Raw genomic sequence first — 20,798 nt, forward strand, 5'->3', positions numbered from 1 at the left:
ATCCTCCTTGGCCCCATCTGCACCACTGATGTCTGGGTTAAGATGGGTTCGGAGGAGTTTTTTTGTTGTTGTTTTGGGGTTTTTTGTTGTGTTGGTGGTGGTGGTGGTGGTGGTGGTGGTGGTTTGGGTGGTTGGTTGACTTTGGTACTGGGGACTAAGCTTTTTAACTGGAGGGAAACACCCATCTCTGATGTTGTAAGAAGAGTACAAATCTCAGCTCTTCAGAAAAAGCACAGTAAGGACACCAATGAGAACATATATCTTCATAAAAAGGAGAGATGTGGGACAGGAATTTGCCACCTCCCCTCACTCTCATTTGTAATTAAGGCCCAGCCCTCTTCTCAGCCCCCTGCTTTCCTGGGAATTCACGACATTCCAGAGAGAAGCTTTCTTTACAACTACAAATTCAGGTGCAAGTTCTCAGCCTCAAACAAAATGGCTTTGTAGATTTTCTTCTCCTCCTCTTCTGTTTGCTTAAATTTCCAAAAGAACCATCTGCCAAGAGTCAAGAGAATCAGAGACTCTTAGAAACTCAGTGAGGAAAGAGACTCTGGAGAACAGTTGATCCAAGTCCCAACCTTTATAAATGAGAAAATGAGGGTCCCAGGGTGTGGAGGCATAAGGTTGGGGAAACAGAGAAAACCCTCTGAGAGGCAGGAATTGAGTCAGCCACTTCGAATATATTAAATCCAACAATTTATGTACAGATTTGGAATAGCTCCTGCTATATGACAGTTGCCCCCAAATGATAACACTATCAGTATTCTTCTCCATGGCATGGCTAAAACCATTTCTATTGTCAATATGCAAACAAGAAAACTAAACCTCAGAGAAGTTAAGTAAACTGTCCAAGGTCACATAGACTGTGAGCTGGGAAGCCAGAATTTGGACCTGGGTTTTTGTCTGGCCTCAGTTACCACATTCTTTCCCTTCTATGATTCTACCTAATAAGGCCCAGGTGAGAAACAGAACCTGGATTTCTAAGCTTCCCCTTTACCACCACTTGCCTGTACCTCCTGCTTCCACACCAGCAGAGGGGCCCAGGGACAACTAAAACTAAAATGAAAACAAGCTTGAGATCCTTGAATGGGAGAGAAATGTGGTACCCCACAGTGACAGGGACACAACTGTTGACCCCATGGGCCATCCCACTTCTGTGGATCCCACCTCTGGAACGAACCCTGCACATGCTGGGAAAGGTAATTTCCAATGCGACCTAAATAGGACCTCCCAACAGCATTCTATCTCCTTTGGAAAAAAGCCAAAATGGGGCCCAATTCTGGAACTCAGCTCCAACCCTTGCCTTCCTCAGACTCTGGATTCTGAGACTGAGCTCAGCAACTGCTTTAGTATCTTCAGCAGCCCCTTTCCCAAGGAAGGCTGAGCCCTACTGGGTCACAGGCTGTCAGTCTCTATCCTATAGGGCCCAAATCTCCTCCCTTCTGCCATCCCAAGCTCTGTCCTTTTGGATTCTTTCTCATTCTTTCTGGGATGTTCTCTTGTCACCTGAACGCTGTCTGCACCAGCTCTCCACCTCTGAGCCCTGTCTTGTGCAGCCATCTTTACCTGAAGTGCTACCTCCAACTGTATCAATGCCTGACAAAATTTACAGTCTTCAATGTCTGACTTCAGTCCCTCTTCATGTGGGCCTCTCAGCCTGTGCAACCAAGATCACTCCTCTGATCTTGTTTCTTGTTTAAAAGTTATCTGTGCCCATATCTGATCATCCTTCAGGGTGCTGAGTGTACAAAGGGAGGTTCTATAAGACCGAACGTACTGGCACATAAAGGGCACTCAGCCACGTGGGCCAAGTAACTGCCCACACCCTTCAACCCTCTTTCTTTCCCACAGGTCTTGGCTTCCTGATTCCCATTCTTCAATGAGCCAAATGCTTATGGAAAAATCCTGCCCATCCCTATTCCTAAGATTATGTAACTAGTAACCCCAGGTGGTGTGACAAAATCAACTAGTATCATGCCTGTGGGATTAGATCCTCAAACTCAGTGTACAGACTGGAAAATGAAAGCACAGGGAGGTTGAGTGGCTTCCTTGGGCTGTCAGGAAATAAAAGGCAGGAGCCCAGGGAAACTGATCTCAGTACAGGTCATCTCCATGCCCAGAGGCACTTTGACCATGAGGTTTTCATCCCTGCAAGGGAGGTAGGAAGAGAGTGGCTGTTTGTTTCTCAGTGAATTTTCTCTTTGCAAGTCGATCATTAAAATCTTCCCCTGGATCTGACCATCCTTTTGTTTCCTTTTAATGACTGGTCTGGTCAAACAGGAGGCTCTTCATCCACCAACAGTTGTCCCTGAGTACAAAGCTGAAGATCCCAGGGGTTGGTGTGAGAGTGGAAAAGGATGTCTGGAAACCTAGGTTCTACCTAAGTGACATCTTTCCTGGGTACACATCTGGGAGGAGAGTCACTGGGTCCCAGGAGCACCTGTGGCTTTAGACCATAAAACCATTTTCCAAAGTGTTTGTAACAGTCACTTCTCCCACCAGCAGTCCTCCATGCTCCCACCCCACCTGCACCCTCTTTAGGTTTTGAATTAGGATGAGTGACATCGGAAGGCATTTACTTCATGGGGATGTTTCTGCTTCTCTCACACTCAGATGTCAACAGCTGGTTGCTTACCTTTGGATTCCAGCTGCATAACGTGATCCCTGGATATCCCAAACCTGACATGGATGCCATGGAGCCATCCTATGAGCTCGTGCATACACAGATGAAAACCCAAGAGTGGGACAACAGCAAGGTAACTCCTCAGACAGCACCTCACACCTCAAGGATTTCAACATTGCAGGAGGGTCCTGCCAGCTTTGCAGGAGACTTGGGGTCAGTGATGGAAACCAAGGCAGTGACTCTACAGGGCCTGCCAGAGAACATTCAGCAAACACTTAGCAACTCTATTGCTAGGCAGGCCACTGGGACCCAGCTGCAGGGGCACACAGACGCTCAGAAGCCATAAGAAGGCACTTTGTGTATCACAATAAGTGTGGAGTTTCACAAAAATAAAAAGCCTCTGTCAATATCTCGGCAAAGGTGCAGGGGGAGAAAGTGTGTTCTAAATACAAATGTGATATTTTCTGAGCACCTAATGCACCTGGCCTCGTGTGAGGTATTCTGCATACGTTAACTCAAAAATATCCCACTGTGTAACTGTTCTCGATTTACAGATTTAATGCCTGAGGGTTTTCGATACCACACAGCAAGGAAGGGCTGGGGCTGGGATTCAAACCCAAGTTTCTGTTCTGTGTCATCTTGCTGAGTGCCAGGCCTGGTATACTGTAGGTGCCCCAAAAGCATTATTTTTTTTTGTCTTCCTTTTATGACCCCATTTCAAATACAGGATTATACAGCTGGAAAGATCTTTAAAAACAGTCTAGCCCCACCTGCTCACTCTTTGCATTCATTTTTCCCCTTCTCTGTCCCTTGTCTTTCCACACCATTCATAAATTCTGTACTAGAAGCGGACTCCATGCCCAGCCCTATGCTGCGCTCAGTGAGTGCAGAGATGAATAGGACTTTGAGGGGATCCTAGCCTGGAGGACAACAGGCTGTGGAGGAAAGCGGGGTTGCCAGATGGCGTCCTGCTAGTGATTGGAAGCTTTTGCATCCCTATTTCTTATTTCAGACTGATTCCTTTAGGCCTCAACTTAGCCGTCTGTATTGTCCTCTTGCAAAGCGCTCCCCACACGTAGCTCCAACCAGTTAAGTTCTGGGTCTCATTTAATACCCAGCCTACAGGCTAGCACAATATAGGTACACAGAAAACTTTTACTTAATGAATAAATGATTGAAAGAAGAAAAGAGCCCATTTTACAGATGGGATGAGGGTTCAGAGAGAAACTTACCCAAGGACACTCAGCTGGGAAGGTGCAGAGGAAGGTGCTGAAAATTCAGGGTTGCCCAACCACAGAGCCCATCCTCTTTTTACCATCACCTGCTCCCCAGCACCCCGGCCCTGCCCCAGATGTCCCAGCATCTGCAGTCCCCAGGGATGATTCTACAGCGTAGCTCTTCCTCCCCCACCAGGTTCCCTGCTGTATTCCTCAGTCCCTGTCTCTGACTGCCTGTTTGCCAACCTCGCCTGTCAATGAATTATTGATTTCCGCCCTTGGCAAGCATCGGAGATCTTTGTTGTTGAGCACTCCAGCTTTCGTGAAACTCTAGGAAATAATTGTTCACAGACAGGGTTCTATTAATTATAAAGAGGACTTAATTTCAGTGGGAGGCTGATGGGCCTGTTTCTAAAGCCATTTCCCTGAGTTGCTGATGAGGCCCTGGAGCCATCCCAAACATGGCTTCCCTGATCTCCAGAGCCATGGAAGGGACAGTAGATGTACACCAAGCTGGCAGGGCCCAGCCTGTCCCCCAAAGCAGCCAAGTGTGGGAACACCTGAGGACCCCCAAGGAAGCACCACAGAGGCCCTTCTGGCAATTTATCTGTACACATGGTTAAGAGCAATAAAGCAGAGTAAGCACATTGATTCAGATCACCACTTTTCCTCTTTTTCTGCATTTCTTGCCATTCTCCCCCTAATATCACCCTTCACATCCTTCAAGTCCCAGCTGAAGCATGAACCTGTCCTCAAAACCCACCTTCTCTCTGTCCTCTCTCTTCAGGCTGGGATACTTCTGAGCCTTGTTTCTCCCTATAATAACAGCCCTTGAAACTGAGCTTCAAGAATCAGACAGAACTGGGTTTGAATGTTGACTTGATGTCAGTCATATAACTATGAACTATTTATAACTCCTTAGAGCCTTGGTTTCCTTCATTTAGAAGTAAAATTGGAATTATAAAATATCCACTACATGAAGTTATTATGATGATCGAAAGAGACAGTGATAATTATTTAGCTTAAAAAGCAAGAAATGTTAGCTATAGCTCCTATTATTATCTCTCTTAGACCACCAGTGGTCACATTTGATGGCAATTATTGTTGTCACATCTGTCTTTCCCCATGAAACAATGAATTCTTTCGGGGCAAAGGTGATGTCTGACTTACTTGAGTACCTCCAGTGCCCAGAAGAGGACCTGGCCCAGAATAGATGCTCCTTGAACAGTCTCTGAATCGAAGGGTGTGAATGGTGGATAATGGACAGCTAGCCATCTTGTGGTCAGCAGTAGAGATACAGGCTACTGGTTAATAAATATGTACAGACTTGATTTATTTAAGTGGATTTTCCATATTCTTGTGGTTTGCTTTTTCCCTTTATCTTATTCTTTCTCTCTTACTCTCTCTCTCTCTCTCTCTCTCTCTCTCTCTCTCTCTCTCTCTGTGTCCTCATCAGTCTATCCTTGGGGTACAATGTGAAGTGCAGAAGCAACTCAAGGCCTTCGTCACCTTAGAACGCTTTGATCAGCTCTACGGCTCCACAATCACCAGCTGCCAGCAGGCCCCCGAGACAAAGAAGTTTGCATCCAGTGGCTCAGTCTTTGGCAAGGGGGTCAAGTTTGCCTTGAAGGATGGTCGAGTGACCACAGACATCATCAGTGTGGCCAACGAGGATGGACGGAGGGTTGCTGCCATCCTGAACAATGCCCACTACCTAGAGAACCTGCACTTCACCATTGACGGGGTGGACACCCACTACTTTGTGAAACCAGGGCCTTCAGAAGGTGACCTGGCCATCCTGGGCCTCAGTGGGGGACGGCGAACCCTGGAGAATGGGGTCAATGTCACCGTGTCCCAGATCAATACCATGCTTAACGGCAGGACTAGACGCTACACAGACATCCAGCTCCAGTACGGGGCACTGTGCTTGAACACCCGCTATGGGACGACGTTGGACGAGGAGAAGGCGCGGGTGCTTGAGCTCGCCCGGCAGAGAGCTGTGCGCCAGGCTTGGGCCCGAGAGCAGCAGAGACTGCGGGAAGGGGAGGAGGGCCTGCGGGCCTGGACAGAGGGGGAGAAGCAGCAGGTGCTGAACACAGGGCGGGTGCAAGGCTACGACGGCTTCTTCGTGATCTCTGTCGAGCAGTACCCAGAACTGTCGGACAGCTCCAACAATATCCATTTCATGAGACAGAGCGAGATGGGCCGAAGGTGACAGAGAGGGCCAAGGCCTGGACTTCTTGCCAAAGACAGCTACTCTTTTGTGGCCACATACCTGACTGTGTTGTACTTTAAAAAAAAAAAATCCTTTTTTTAACAAGTGCAGAAAACAAACAAAAAGATACTGGTTGCATTGTTAATTCATGCAACATTCTTTTTTTTAAGAAAAGAAAAAAGACACAAATTTGGCCTTCACACATTTTTTGCAAAGAACAGAAGGTTTTTTTCTTTTTCTGTAGTGTGATCACAATGAAAACTCTGTCTTTTGTTCCCCTTCTCCTTGAGGATTTTTTCCTGTTGTTCGGGGTATGTTTCTTCTCTCTTTGGGGCACACATCTAGAGTGTGTCCTCGTCTGTCCCTAGGTACCCAGTGTGATGTGAGACATGAGTGTGCTAAGGTGTCTCATGTGCACCCCTTTCTTCTTTGACAGGGGGTTGTGCAGGAGTGGGGGTGCAGAGTATAATGGGCCTGGAGGAACTCAGGAGCTTTTGCTGGGCTCCTGCAGGGGACTGGTGGCTTTTTACTCACTGTGTTTTGTACCTCCAGAGGACCACAGATGGTTACATCTTGCTCTGGAAAATGTCATGATGTTGTTCAGCACCTTTTCAAGCTGCCCCAAACTCCTGTCCAGGCTTTATATTTTAATGCTAAATGAAACCCTCTTCTCCTTTTGCAAATTTTGTGTAGTTGTTGGTGCCACCCCCATACTGGGATAGAGAACACGTCTCCCCACTCCTTCTCCCAGTCTGGTAACATAACATCCTGGGGCTATGAGCCCCATCCTCTCCAAGAGGTGACAGCACCCAGGATGTCTGTGATTGGTTGATCCTCCATGATGTCCCTTGCTCATCTCCTCCTCTCTCCCAAAGCCAGATGTGAGAACCAGCACTGCACGGTGAGCCCTCCATGGGGGTACCATTTCCAGGGAGGGGAAAGAAACCCTCTCCCTTTGACTTCAGGTATCTTCCTTCCATTGTTCAGCTGCCACTCCTGAGAAATAGGCATGTGGAGAGAGGTGCTTGGTGGCCTTTGATCCTGGAAAGATGCATAAGAAAAAAAAAAGTCAGCCAAAGAGAGAGCAAAGGCCTGAGCCAGGAATCCTTCTAACCAGCTCCAGAAGTCTCCTCTGCCTCCCTTGTGTAGACCATCCCAAAGCTGGGGTGCAGCAGCCTGGGCATCCAGGAAATTCCCTCTAGAGAAGCCCTGCTAGGGTTTTTGTTGTTGTTGTTTGGGTTTTGGCTTGGATTTTTTGTTGTTGTTGTTATTGTTGTTTTGTTTTTTAAGATAAGGGAGAGAGAGCTAATTGGGTGTGATCTGTCAGTGTCATTCAATCCCACCAGGATCAGGGACAGTTTCTAAGACCAGTATACATATTGGGAGGCCAGTCTGACATGGTTCCCTTGGAGACCTAGGAAGGGACCCGGAGCAGGTGCAGCCCACAGCTGGAGGGCTGCCCAGCAGGACGCAGCAGCCAGCAGGCCAAGGGAAGGGAGGAGGGCAGAGGAAGGTAACAGCATGAGCCTGGAGCTCCTTGTTCAAGGATTCCATTCCTGGTGCATCTGCCTAATTACCATTGTCATTACCACTCACAGGAGGCTCTGGGAGACAGGAGGGGAAGCCAAATGCTTCCTTTTGAGCTGGGCTTCTTAGAAAATGGGACTTTCATGGGTTACATTTACATTAAGTGTGGAGAATGAGTTCTGAGTCAGCTATTCCCGTGGAAACCTTGTTGGACTGATAAGCTCATGGCACCTTTATAGCCTTATTCACAGAGTCTTCAGAATATGAAATGAGTTCATGAAACCAAGAAGGGCTCTTACTGCATGAGAATTGGAGCAACATGTAGCTTGGGTTCTGCCTGGCAGAGGGAGGCATCCAAAGCTTCTCGAGGAGGGGATATCTCGCCTTACGTCATCCCACTGGGATAAGAGGATGTGTTTCGCTAAGTGCTCTTCCTGTTTCCAAAAAAAGTCACACTGCCTCAACAGTGTGCTATGGCCTGTTTGTCCACTGGTGGCCCATCGTCTCTGGATCCAGAGCTCTGCCAAATCAGATTTGCTGTTTCTCAGGTCCACTGTGTGTGGCATGAGCTGGCGATGGGGGCTCCCATCTGACAGGATTGTTCTTGGATGGGATGGAAAGCAGTTTGACCTAAAGAACACAAGTTTTTGTTTTTGTTTTTGTTTAATCCAAAAGAGACTTATGCCTCTCAAAATTGTACTCTTGCTGTAAGGAGCCCCTGGCAAAGCTCTCTTGCCTATTGGCCTAGTTGGCCAGTCCCATCATGGCTGCCTGACATCATCAAGACCTGCTGTGGATGTCTTCTTGGGGCAAAGACAGCATGTGGCTCAAGGGAATCATCTTCCTATTCCTCCCTAGCCTCTGTCCCTCTTCAGTTGCCTGCCCCCAAGAGAATAGAGTAGACTTTTAAGGATCAAAAACACAAAATTATTGGGTATTATTTTATTTAATGAATGATCCTATACTTTCCCTGAGCTACAAACCACCAAGGAGGCACAGCTTCTGGGGGGAAGGGTGGGGAGGACAAGTGGAAGCATCCCAAAGCTTTTGGAGAAGGAGCTTATCTGCAAGGTGGGCAGTGCCAGGTATCTCCGTTTCACACTGGTGCTGTCATGTTGGAGCAGGTGCTATGGCCTTGGCCCATTTGAGCTCGTTTCCACTGGGGCTGGCAGGTGATTCCAGACCTCACCTTTTGGTCTGACCTCCCACTGAGATCACCAGTCCCAATCCCATACCAAGGATGAATTTGAAGGCATAAGCAGAGCTCCTGTGCCTACATAGTAGGTTCTAATCAATAAATCCCATCACTCTTGGCGCTGATCAACCAAAATCTGTCCATTCGATAACATGACCAGGCCTCCCACACTGGCCCAGGTCATGATTCTGCAAGAGGTTGGCTTCTGACCCTGGAAGAAGATTTAGTTTTGAATAGTTCCTGCCTTCTCCACAACTGCCAATCAGCCCCTCATCTTTTGTTCCTCTGCCACTACCTTAAATAAGACCTTACAAATTCTCCAACTTGTCTTTCGTACAGTGAGATTTCCTTTGTACCCACCCTCCACACAGACATCCCTGGAGGCAGAGCAGTGACAGAAGGAGAAAGGCAAGGAACTCCAGGGTAAACCACACTTTGACAGCCCCCGACACTTGGTTCGAAATAACTCATTGGGAACCATCCAAAGACCTCACCAGGGCCTGGCTTCGACTTAGGGATGGAAGGTCTGAAATAATCCCCAAGAAACTGACTGGAGGTTGAGAATGGCCAGAAGGTGTGCTTCCAAATAATCAGGATGGGCTGGGTCTTAGGCACAGAGGATGGAGAGGCAAGGGAGATAAGCTGGGCCGTGTGCCATAGACACCGAAAGAGGAACCCCAGTTCTTTAAAGAACCAGAAGAACCGTTTTCATTGTAACTTTCCAGTCACCTTTATAGATGGCAGAGATCTTCATTCTGCAAAGACAGGGCTTTTGATGTGAAATCTTAGAATACACTTTTACCATTTGCAGCAGCCACATGGCGAGAACAGTGATGCTAAGATTTGTGGCCACTGGTCCTCAGCAGGGACCCAGGCTTTGGTGTTTGATCACCAGAGTCTATTATCCATTCCTCACAGCAGCTGCTCAGCCAAGAAGGTGACTCCTGGTCCCAGTTGAGGGGGCCTGCTGCCTGAGGGGTCCCAGAAGGAACCCAGTCTCTCCTTTCCCTTGGGCTCCGCTCTCGGACTGAAAGCCCTCCATTTGAGGCACATCATTCCCAGCTAGATTCATGAACCTGTCTATATTTTATTGGAGGGGAGGGAATATTTTTTAAAAAAGAACTCTGTAGTTCAAGGCCCTTTTATTTAACCTTCCAAAAACAGCAAACTCATTTCAAAGACTCATTGCTCAGGTGACAGAGAGAAACTTTATCTTCTCCAACCTTTACATTCTCAAAACCAGCCTTGTGTACTTGACTGCCGCAGACACTGGTGCACTCTGAGGTTTCATTGTGGATGCACAAGATCAGAGTCAGGGAGACCTGGGTGGGGCCTTTCGTCATGTTTCTTTCCCCCTCCGGAATGCCAAAGGCATAAGACTGGATGACCTCCTGGTCCCCAAGAAAATGTGATTTCTTCTGAGGGCAGACTGCCCAGGGAGGCCTGATCTTGCGCAGGCTCAGCTCTCCTGGCAGAAGCTGAGCTGCAGGTGTGTGGCAGGGCCTCGGCAGCCCCAGATTCACCCCCCCACACACACACCAGAATCCCACTCTTCTAAATCTGCCTGTTGTTCTGAGGACTTCTGAACCCGCAGCTTCGGCAGAAGGACTGTTCCAAGCTGCCTCTGGATGACCAACACTGGAGACTCTGGCCTTACCATGTGGAAATAGTTTTCCTGAAGTCTGGAACTAATTTTGAGAAGTTTTTTTCTCAACACTTTTGTGTTTCTAACACTGTATTCTTGACTGTGTAAATACCAACAAGGCTGTAAATAAATGCAGATGTAGATACCTTCTAGGGAAAAAAAAAAGCATAAAAACAAAACCAGAAGTGATCCCGTGTAGCCTTCGTTGACAAATAAAAGAATATTTTGTGTTTAAAAGTGTTTGGCGGCCTCTGTTGGGACATAGTAGCTCTTCTCAGGATGATCCGGAAGAAGTCTCAGTCCAAGGTCCCACAGTCACTTGTAAACCTTCCAGGTCACAACTGTCAAAGAAAGGGACCTCCAGAGGGTCAGCACAACCCCAAGTCTTATCTTGCAACCAGCCAGGACAAATGTCCAAGCACCTCTGACACAACCGTGTGCTGCATAGCCCAGGCCACATCCTGCCCCAGTCAGGCCAGACTGGGTGCAGACATGGCTCCAGCACTTAGAGATTTTCAGCAAGTCATTTAACCCCTGTATGCCTCCGGCCTTCCGTCTACATGCACGTACTGTGGTGCTTGAGTCCTTTAAAGGAGAGAGCACATTGCTCAGAGGTCATGGATTTGGCACATAAGTTCAGTGCCTCCCCCACCCACACCCAGGGCAGCCACCCACCCTACATGCCCTCCTTTCTAGTATTCTTTCCACTAACAACAGTGCTCCTCAAACACAGGTCTGCATCAGAATCACTTTGAGAGCTTATTAAAGCAGAGTTTCTGGGCCCCACCCCCAGAATTTCTGAGTCAGTAGGTTTGTCCCAAGATTTTGCATTTCCAGCGGGTTTCTAGGTGATGCTACTTTGAGAATCATTACTAACTACACTACCCTTCAGGCTGTGTACAAAATAAGCTGCTTAGCCTGGCACTTCAGATGCCCTTAGCCAAGGCAACCTACCACTTCCACCATTGGGGAATCCCAGGCCCTCCTCCATCCACCTCTCTTGTCCCCACCTACACCACACTTGGCTTCATGGGAGTGTGCACAAGCCCCAGGTACGCCCTCAGAGTTTCACACCTGTGGGCTTTTGCACACACTTTTCTTCAAGCTCAGCTGAAATAAACTCCCAGAGCCCTCTGGTAAGTCCTCCCCTGACCCCAGAAGGCCCTCAATGCACATCTGTTAAGGGCCTGTACTTTTTCAATACTGGATTATTCAGGGCCTAAACTTCTCAAGGTCCACCAAGGCTGTCACTAATCTTCCATGTGTCCTCAGCACCCAAAACATGTTACCAGCAGTGTGTCACCTAAGGCCAGCCTTCCCTTTGCCTTAGGGGTCCACTCCTTCTGATGTATCTGAGAAAGAAGGGCATCATCTCCTGTATGGAGGCCTGGCCTCCTCTTAACTAACTGTTCCACCTTACTCAACTGCTCTCTGGGCACAGCTGCTGCATCAAGGCCTCCAAAAAAGAAGAAGGGGCAGAGAACAAGGCAATCTCCTTCCCAGCATGCCCCAGGTCCTCATATCCCTCCACAGGCCTGCCCTCAAAGTTGGGACTTCCCCAATCCACCAGAGGCCTTGGAGAAAATTTTAACATGTAAGGAAAAAGACTTTAAAAGAGAGCACTAAATGTATCTTTTCCCATATCTAAAGGAATATCTAAGAAGTTAAATCTCTTGACAGTGGTCCTCCACTTGGTCACACCCCACACCAAACTTGTTCCCAATCCTCATGCTGGTACATCTATGGGAATTTCTTCTTCGAACCCCCATATTAAAATCTCTCTTCACCATTTGGGAAACTCTATCCCTGCCCAAGGGCTCACCCATGTCCTACCAGGCAACCTAGCATTTACTTCTCAAGCCTGATCAGCTTAGAATAAGCCCAGGTGGGCTCCAGCATCTACCTCCCTAGATCAGTGCCTTCCAAGGTCTCGTAGGCAATGAGAGTTGCAAATACATTCCACATCCTTTCCAGAGTCCAACACATATGTTGGAGATTCATACCTTGCAAGAATAAATATCCCTTCTCAGGGAATAAAAATCTGCCCTGTAAGGTGCAAGTCCATCCGATCCATTGGGACTCAGTAGCAGACCTTGTATGTAGACCTTTCAAAATGTGCTCCCTCCCAGGACCACCAGATATATAAAGGGCACCCACTACTGGGCCAAGATCCAGCAGAAATTTTGAAACTCCTTCTGATGAACACCTACATTCTTTTTTTTATTTTTTAATTCTAATTTGTTACATATGACAGGAGAATGCATTACAAATCACATTACACATATAAAGCACAATTTTTCGTATCTCTGGTTATATACAAAGTATATTCACATCATTGGGACACCTACATTCTTATATAGGGTAACAATCTATATGGTATGGGGGTGGAAAAAATAGACGCATTCTTACAGATACTTTTATTATATGACTGAGCAGATGGATAGATGGAGAGAGAATGTCTGATGCATGAATAAATGCCAAATCCAGCCCCTCGTCAAGGCTTGAAGAAGTTGCAGTTAATCAACTGTATGTAAGACAGCCTATCCCAACCAGCCTTAGAAGCCCTTAAGATATAATAGGACCTTTTGGTTATAAATATCATCATCCAATCAAAGTCTAGAAGGACCCAGAAAATACTGCATTACCAAGGTAGGAACATGCTCTGTGTCGCTACTCGAGAAGCCTAAGTGTCCAGGCTTGCCAGAACCCAGAAGTCACGGGGAGAGGGCAGAGGCCCAGTTAAGAGGCACCAGAAGTGTGTGCACCATCTTGTGGGTGTGGAGTTGCCAATTGTAGAACCGAAGCAGGGCAAGGATGGCAGGGCCTCCAGCAGCCCCAGGGAAGGGTATAAACTGGATGGTGTGGGGATACTGGGGGGATGACAGGAAAACCCCATCAAGGAGCAGGCCTAAACCCCAAGGGGAGGTGGGCTCCAGCATTTACCTCCCTAGAACAGTGCCTTCCAAGGTCTCGTAGGCAATAAGAGTTGCAAACACATTCCATATCCTTTCCAGAGTCCAACACATATGCGTCCAGTCAGAGTTGCTGGAGGTGCAAGCAAGGCAAGACTTCTAACCGGGCAGATAGATACCTAGGGGTGCACATTTGACTGACAGGTTTTATTATAAGAAGAACCAGGCCCTGGGGACCTTAAGCTAATCCCCTGCCACAGTGGGCTCACCCATGCCCTAGCTGCCATGGCTGAAGTTCTCCCTGGCAATCAGCCTCTGGTGTGGGCTAGAAACTCAGACTCCAGCTAGCTCAGGGGTGGACAGCAGGGGAAGGGGAGTGTCCAAGTGCTAAGAAAGTGATCCCAACAAAAACCTCGTTCCACAGGGCCTAGAAAAGAGAGCTCAGGGTGGGCTGAGTGGGGAGAGGAAGGCATCTGAGAAAATATTCTTGGGAGAGGTGGGTTTAGTGGGAAGGGATTAGATAAGAGGAGAAGCCATTCCAGCAAAAGGAAGGTATGCTGCTCATGTGGGCCTCTGAACCCGGCTCCTGTGAACCTAGTCCAGGGACACACGAAGTCAAAATGTCCCAGCATGCCTCAACTTTTTCATATGACAAAATACACAGAGGTTGATACTTATGTGGAGCATAAGCCCCTCCCGTCCCCGCACATGGGTGTCTCTGGGTTTGGTTTACCATAGTTGGCAGTTACATGCAAATCCCAGCCAGTAGCAATGCCTCCTCCTTTTCCCCACTCATAAAGTATAGCAGAGTACAAGTGAGGAAGAGTGATCATATTACAGGGACAATTTGAATGTTCCCCTAATTCGTAACAAAAGGAACTAATTTGCAAAGCAGTACTTCATTATCCATAATGACTTTCTTCTGACACATTGCATCAATTTATAGTAAAGGGGACAACTGCTAACTCCTCCCCCCCACCACCACCACTTTTTATCTTGGATGGGGGCATTCCCCCAAATAGACACTGAGATGAGGATTTGTCCCAAAGTAAGTTGTCGGGAAGTGGTCCCTGGAAAAATAGGTAGACTGATGAAAATGAGAGACAAGAAAAGAGGGCCAACCAAGGGAGTGAAATCAAAGCCCCAAGAGAGTAACTTCAGCTCAGCCCTGAGGGGAAGTTGTGGAAACAATCTAAGTCACACCTGGGAGTTGTTCCCATCCGCAGTGGGCTGCAGTCATTACACCTCTGCACCTGTCAGTCATCAGTTAGGATGCCCCACCCCATGGCATTTCCCAGGCACTTGTGGTTCTCTGTGCTTAAACAAAAGGAGCTCCTGCAGCCGAGGGACAGTCTGCCTAGAGATTTGCAGGTGGGGCTGTGAAGAACGAAAGCACACAGACTGCCTTCACCCATTTCCATCAGGAGGTTGGTGAGTCCCATTTCCTGTCTCATCGTAATAGACATCTAGTAAGTGCCCATTACCCATTAGCTAGTGAGGGATGAAGCTAAGAGAACAGGACACAATAATCACATGCACTAAGTTAACAGAGAGCAGAACCCCACCTGTTTTGCTTACCAGTGTATACTGGCAATTGGCACAGGAAGCGTTTATACATGTCATTTGGATCAATGGTGACCACAATCTCCCCACCACCCAACCCCATAGTGGTGATTCTGTGATCTAAGAGTTTCTCCAGGGCCTCCCAACTTTTCCCTTTCATTCCTTGCTTAACTCTATTGACACTGCCACATACTACAGAATGCTCAGGAGGAGCTCACTGGGGCCTCTCTCAGGGGGTCCCGCTTCACTGAGCAAGGGCAGCCCAACATCAGCCCGACCTCCCTGAGCAGATATGTTTCTGAGGCCAAGCAATGTGACTCCCTGGAGCCAGCTCAGTAGGCACAGGAGGTGTGGGCTCTAGATCCAGGTGATTTCTACAGCTAATCTTGGTTGAACTCGCAACACTGTTTGTGATTAGTGTGATTACTTTCCATCTTGCAGATGAGCTGTATGTACATGATTTGTGCTAGTAAGTGATAGATTCAGATTTTGAATCCAGGTTTTCCTAACTCCAAGTTCTAGGCTATTCATCTTATGCTGCAAAGCTGGGAGTCAGGGAATGTCCAATGTGAAAGGTTTCATACACCAAAAAGTCTGAGAATGAATAAGCACCTTTCAGCAGGTCCCCAACAACAGACACAAGGCTCACCTGAGTCCAATGCCAGGGCCAGCTGCGGAATGTGAGACATTAGGAGTCACACAGGGCTCTATGCCCAGAAGGGCCTAGCTTTCAGTTTACTGCTCTGCTCTTAAAGTTCTTAATTTTTGAACAAGGAATCCATATTTTCATTTTACACTGGGCTGTGCCATTTATGTAGCCATTCCTGTCCACATTGCTTACCCATCATGAACAAGCTCTGAGCACTCTAGGACATGCTCAAGGGTCAGAGCAGAGGGGGGTCCCTGAACCCCCTAAGAGGTGGGAGAGAAATAGGCAAGAAAGCCCTTACACATGTTGCATGAGGACTGAATAAAATCGGCAGAGATTTTCCTTCAAAGCCAAGCCATAAAATGTCCACTTAGTAAACACCTAATTCCATTAAAGTGACAAAGACCTGTGAAAAGTCTTCATGGAGGTATAGGGACAGTGGAACACAAAAAAGCTATCAGCCCATTCTGCTATGGGGAGGACCAGGAGAGGCTTCCAGGAGGAGGCAACACCTTGAAGAGAAAGGAATGAAGGGCATTCCAGGTGGAGGTGTGGTGGGTGGCTCCAAGGTGCCCTGTGGGGTAGCTTGACACATCTCATGGGTGAGGCAGAGAAGAGGCCTGAGTGTCGAGACTGAATGTGGACAGAGACCACACAACCATGCAGGCCTATCTGTCTCCTTCTCTCCTGGTTTTCATGCACATTCTCCTAGGTCAGTCTCCACTTCATCCCAAAATCTTACCAGACGGCTGGAATGTATTTAGATGAGGATGCTGATTCTCTTCAGATAGCTGTTTATCTGCGGTTCCCCTTCCACAGGATTGCAGTTACAATGAAGGCTTCTTCACAGTGACAGCACCACCTAGTGGTTGCCTGCCATCCTTTCCCATCTCTCCAGACTGTCATGTGGAACTGGGTAAGATCATGTTAAACCCTAACGTCCTACCTGGCTCCTACACTTTTAGGATTCAGACCACCTTTACACACAAAGGCCTTTGACCTGCAAAAGAGTCCCAAAGTTAAGCAACGACTCAAAAGACGCTCCAGAATCACTATGCACACCAGAAAGGAAAGAGAGGAAAATTAGCTTCAGAGGGTCTCTTCCTCCTCTGCCTCAGTGCTTCTGATCCTTGGGCCCCTCTGAGAATCCTTCAGTTATGAAGGTGCTGTCCCTGGAACCCCAGGCAGACAATTGCAGAAGCCCTGCTGAGCCTGAGGTCAGAAGAAGGTCAACACAGCACTGACTCCTCATAGAACTCAGAGACTTACATCAGGCAAACAATCAATGATAATAACCAGGAGGTGGAGGAACTGCTATTTCTTGAGATCTGTACCCTGTACCAAGCAACTGCACTAAGCCCTTTATATCTTGCTTGCATGCATTTTACAAGTGTGTTAAATCTTTCTCAAAGTGAGGCAAGTTCCAGATGGCACATAACATGTTCAATATGCCTACTGTGTGCTAATCCCTCTAAATGCATTTGCTCATTTAGTCCTCAACACCCTACAACAGGAGAGGAATTCATATCTCCATTTTTCAGGTGGAGAAACTGAAACACATGTGTAAGGACCTACAGCTAGCAGATGGAAGAACTGAGATTTGAACCCAAGCAATCCAGTTTCAGGAATTAAATTGTTATTAATCATAGTGACATAACCTGGGTCATGACCCAGGCTACCTCCTAGTCTCAGAGACAAAAAGAAAATGTACAAATACTGACCAGGGAAGAAGACTATGTAATTGGATGCTCATAGTACATTTACTTATTGACTCATTTCAGTAAATTCTCCCTGATTGATATGTTACATCAGGTGTGGGTGGGTGCATAGATGGGGAAGAGAAAGTGAGCCAGGTTAGACTTTTGCACAGGTGACTCAGGATGAGGTGAGAGGTGTTGAGACTTTGGGACAAGAAACAAGATCCAGGCACAGTGAGCAGGAAGTTTTCAGAATCTGGTCTAACTGGGTCTGAGGACTACCTCTGTGCCTTGCAAATGATGTATTCTCCGCAAAATGTTAACACTTATTATATCTAAAACACTCCACCCATTCTCTCCCCTTAAATCAATGCCTCCTCCCTAGGAACAGAAGAGAAATAAATGCTGGCTGATGGGTGGTCAGGCAGGGATACAGCTTGTAGCAAAAACAGGACTCGGTCCTCATGGTGCAGGATTCCAGGTAGATGGACCGGAGCTGCCACCTAATGATCAACTGTGCACACTGCACCAGACATTTCCAGGGTCCCGCTTTCCTGCCCAGGTGCAGAAGGAAGGCCTAAGATAGCTGAATCCTTTGGCCCTTAAGCAGTCTTGAGAGGGGGACTAGCATCTCCCTGTTTTGCAAATGAAGAAGAGAATGAGACTCTGAGAGGTGACATGAGGTAGTAATAATTTTCATTTACCATTTGCCAGGCACCATGCTAAGCACTTTACATTCATTATCTCATTGAATCTTCTCTAGAATCCCATGAATACAATTATTTACCCCCTTTTTATTATTTTTGTCTCTAAAGACCAGTTATTCTATAATAGTGCCCCCTTCTTTTTGATGCCATTTACTCAGAGAAACCAAGTCATTCTAGAGAATGTCTCACGACACAACCTGGATTCAGCTGATAGCTCATCATAGAATCTCTTCACTTACCTTAAGCCTGCATATTTCCTATATGCTAACATGTAGCTCTAAAAGTTTAATTAAATTCAGGTTCGATTGTTTAAGGCAAGCTTAGTACATATTCACTTTCTCTTATATCTGATCAGAAGGCACACAATGTTTGGTGGTCCTAGGTCTACTGTCGATAAGATTTCACAATGTTAAAGCCATGAAAAAATGCTGTCTTTCTAAGATTAGTGTTCCCTTATTGTCTGGAACTCTTCTTTAAAGAAGAATTTCAGGTTCCGAGATCAAGGAAGATGGAGCAACTATAGATCCTCTACAGAATACAGACAGCAAGCAGCTCCATGAGAACTCTGGAAAGCAGACTGTAGCAGCTAGATTGGAGAAGAAGACCAGAATGTGGAGAACCACTGAATCAACAGTGAGTTGACCTCTTTTTTTTTCCTTCTCACCCCCTCTCCCACACTCAGAGCAGTTGAGAATCCAGAAGTGGGCGCCCAGAAGCAGCTGCTATTTGGAGGCTTGAGGAATAGGAAAGGGGCCTCTTGAGAACAGCAGACTTGGTGGCAGAGGCCCACCACACATACAGCTCTAAGAAAGGGAAAGCTCCTCTCTGATCAGAAAGGGATAGTCTCAAGAGCACAGGTGAATCCCACTACATCTTTTCTCTTTACTCTCCTACAAATTGGCCCCAAATGCAAGTGCTATAGTTGCAGGAAGTGCATGTCAGAGGGTGGTCAATAAAGGGGAATCTTTGGAAAGAAGAAAATATCTGGGAGATGATGGTGACAAATGTGCTCAGAACAGTGAACCCATAAAATCATCTGTAAATGCCTAGACTGTGGCCTAACCTAAGAAATAGACCTTGGCCCACGTCCCAGACTGGCAAATGAGTGGTATGCATGCAGACCAGATCCAAACAGCCTGACAACATCTTTAAAAAACAAACAGACTGTAAGGCCACAGTCTACAGAAGGTTGATCAGAACTTGTGACTGAACTCAACTTGGTCAATTGCTGGCTTAGAAAAAAATTCTCACTAGAAGGTTAACAATATCTTTCTTATAATATTTAAAATATTTGGGATAATTAGCATATGAATAACTAGAAAAATCTCAATTTAGTCAATGTTAAGATAACACAGATGTTGAAATTACCTAACAAAGACTTTAAGGTACCTACAAAATAAGGAAGTGCTACAAAATAAGGATGAACATTTTTGAAGCAAATGGAAAGATAGAAGGTCTCAGATAAGCAATAAAAATATTTTTTTAAAATGAAAAAATTAAAAATTAGAAAACACATTGACCAAAAGTTTAGCCTCAGGACGCTGAGGCAGAAGAATTGAAAGTTAAAGGCCAGACCCAGCAACAACAGAATGCATTACAATTCATATTAAACACATAGAGCACAATTTTTCATATCTCTGGTTGTATACAAAGTCAAGTCACATCCTTCTTGTCTTCTTACATGAACTTAGGGTAATGATGACCATCGCATCCCACCATCTTTGCTACCTCTATGCCCCCTCCCTTCCCTTTTCCCCTTTGTCCTATCTAGAGTTCATTTAATACACACACACACACACACACACACACACACACACACACAGCATATTATGGATCAGCATCCTTAAATCAGAGAAATCATTTGGCATTTGGTTTTTTGGGATAGGCTAATTTCACTTAGCATTATATTCTCCGGCTTCATCCATTTACCTGCAAAAGTTATGATTTTATTCTCTTTTAATGCTGAATAATGTTCCATGTGTATATATACCATATTTTCTTTACCCATTCATTTACTAAAGGGTATCTAAGTTGGTTCCACAGTTTAATTATTGTGAATTGTGCTGCTATAAACATTGATGTGGCTATGTCCCTGTACTCTGCTGTTTTTAAGTCCTTTGGGTATAGACCAAAGAGGGGAATAGCTGGGTCAAATGGTGGTTTCATTCCCAGTTTTCTAAGGATTTTCCATACAACTTTTCAGCTACTGGTTGTAGCTCAGTGGTAGAATACTTGCCAAGCAAGTGTGAGGCACTGGGTTCGATCCTCAGCACCACATAAAAATAAATAAAATAAAGGTATTGTGTCCATCTACAACTAAACTTTTTTAAAAAGAATAGCATTTACAATATCTCCAAATATATAAATCCAATAAAGCATTCACAGAATCTCTGTGATGAAAACTGTAAAACAATGTTGAAAGAAATCAAAGAACTAAGCAAATGAAAAGGTATGCCATATTTAAGGAATGAATGTTTCAAATAATAAAGATGTCAATTATTCTAAATTGTTTTTAAATATAATGCAATTTTGATCAAAATCTCAGCAGGATTTCTTGCAGCTAGAGATGAGCGGCTTCCAAAATTATATGGAAGGCAAAGTTGAAAAAATATACTACATGAATATATAATTTTACTGAGAAAAAAATTACATATTATAATTCACTCACTTCAAGCAATTTTTTAAAATATTTTTTTAGAAGTTGGTGGACCTTTATTTTATTCATTTATTTATATGCAGTGATGAGAATTGAACCCAGGGCCTCACACATGCTAGGCAAGTGCTCTTACCACTGAGCCACAACTCCAGTCCCCACTTCAGGCAATTTTTAATAAATTTGCCAAATTAT

General features: G+C 46.0%; 1 protein-coding gene across 1 annotated transcript in view; it reads left to right on the forward strand.

The window, feature by feature from the left end:
• The window catches only part of TENM4 (teneurin transmembrane protein 4), a 710,670-nt gene extending 700,011 nt beyond the window's left edge, over window positions 1–10,659 (forward strand). The window contains exons 31-32 of the mRNA XM_081282209.1: window positions 2,614–2,756; window positions 5,297–10,659. Of these exons, the coding sequence (XP_081138335.1) occupies window positions 2,614–2,756; window positions 5,297–6,055 (902 nt within the window). The 3' untranslated portion in view covers window positions 6,056–10,659. The remainder of the gene's footprint in view (window positions 1–2,613; window positions 2,757–5,296) is intronic.
• The last annotated feature ends 10,139 nt before the right edge of the window (window positions 10,660–20,798 follow it).

Source organism: Spermophilus citellus (genome assembly GCF_964194105.1).
Source record: "Spermophilus citellus genome assembly, chromosome: 2".
In the NCBI taxonomy this organism is placed as follows: Eukaryota; Metazoa; Chordata; class Mammalia; order Rodentia; family Sciuridae; genus Spermophilus; species Spermophilus citellus.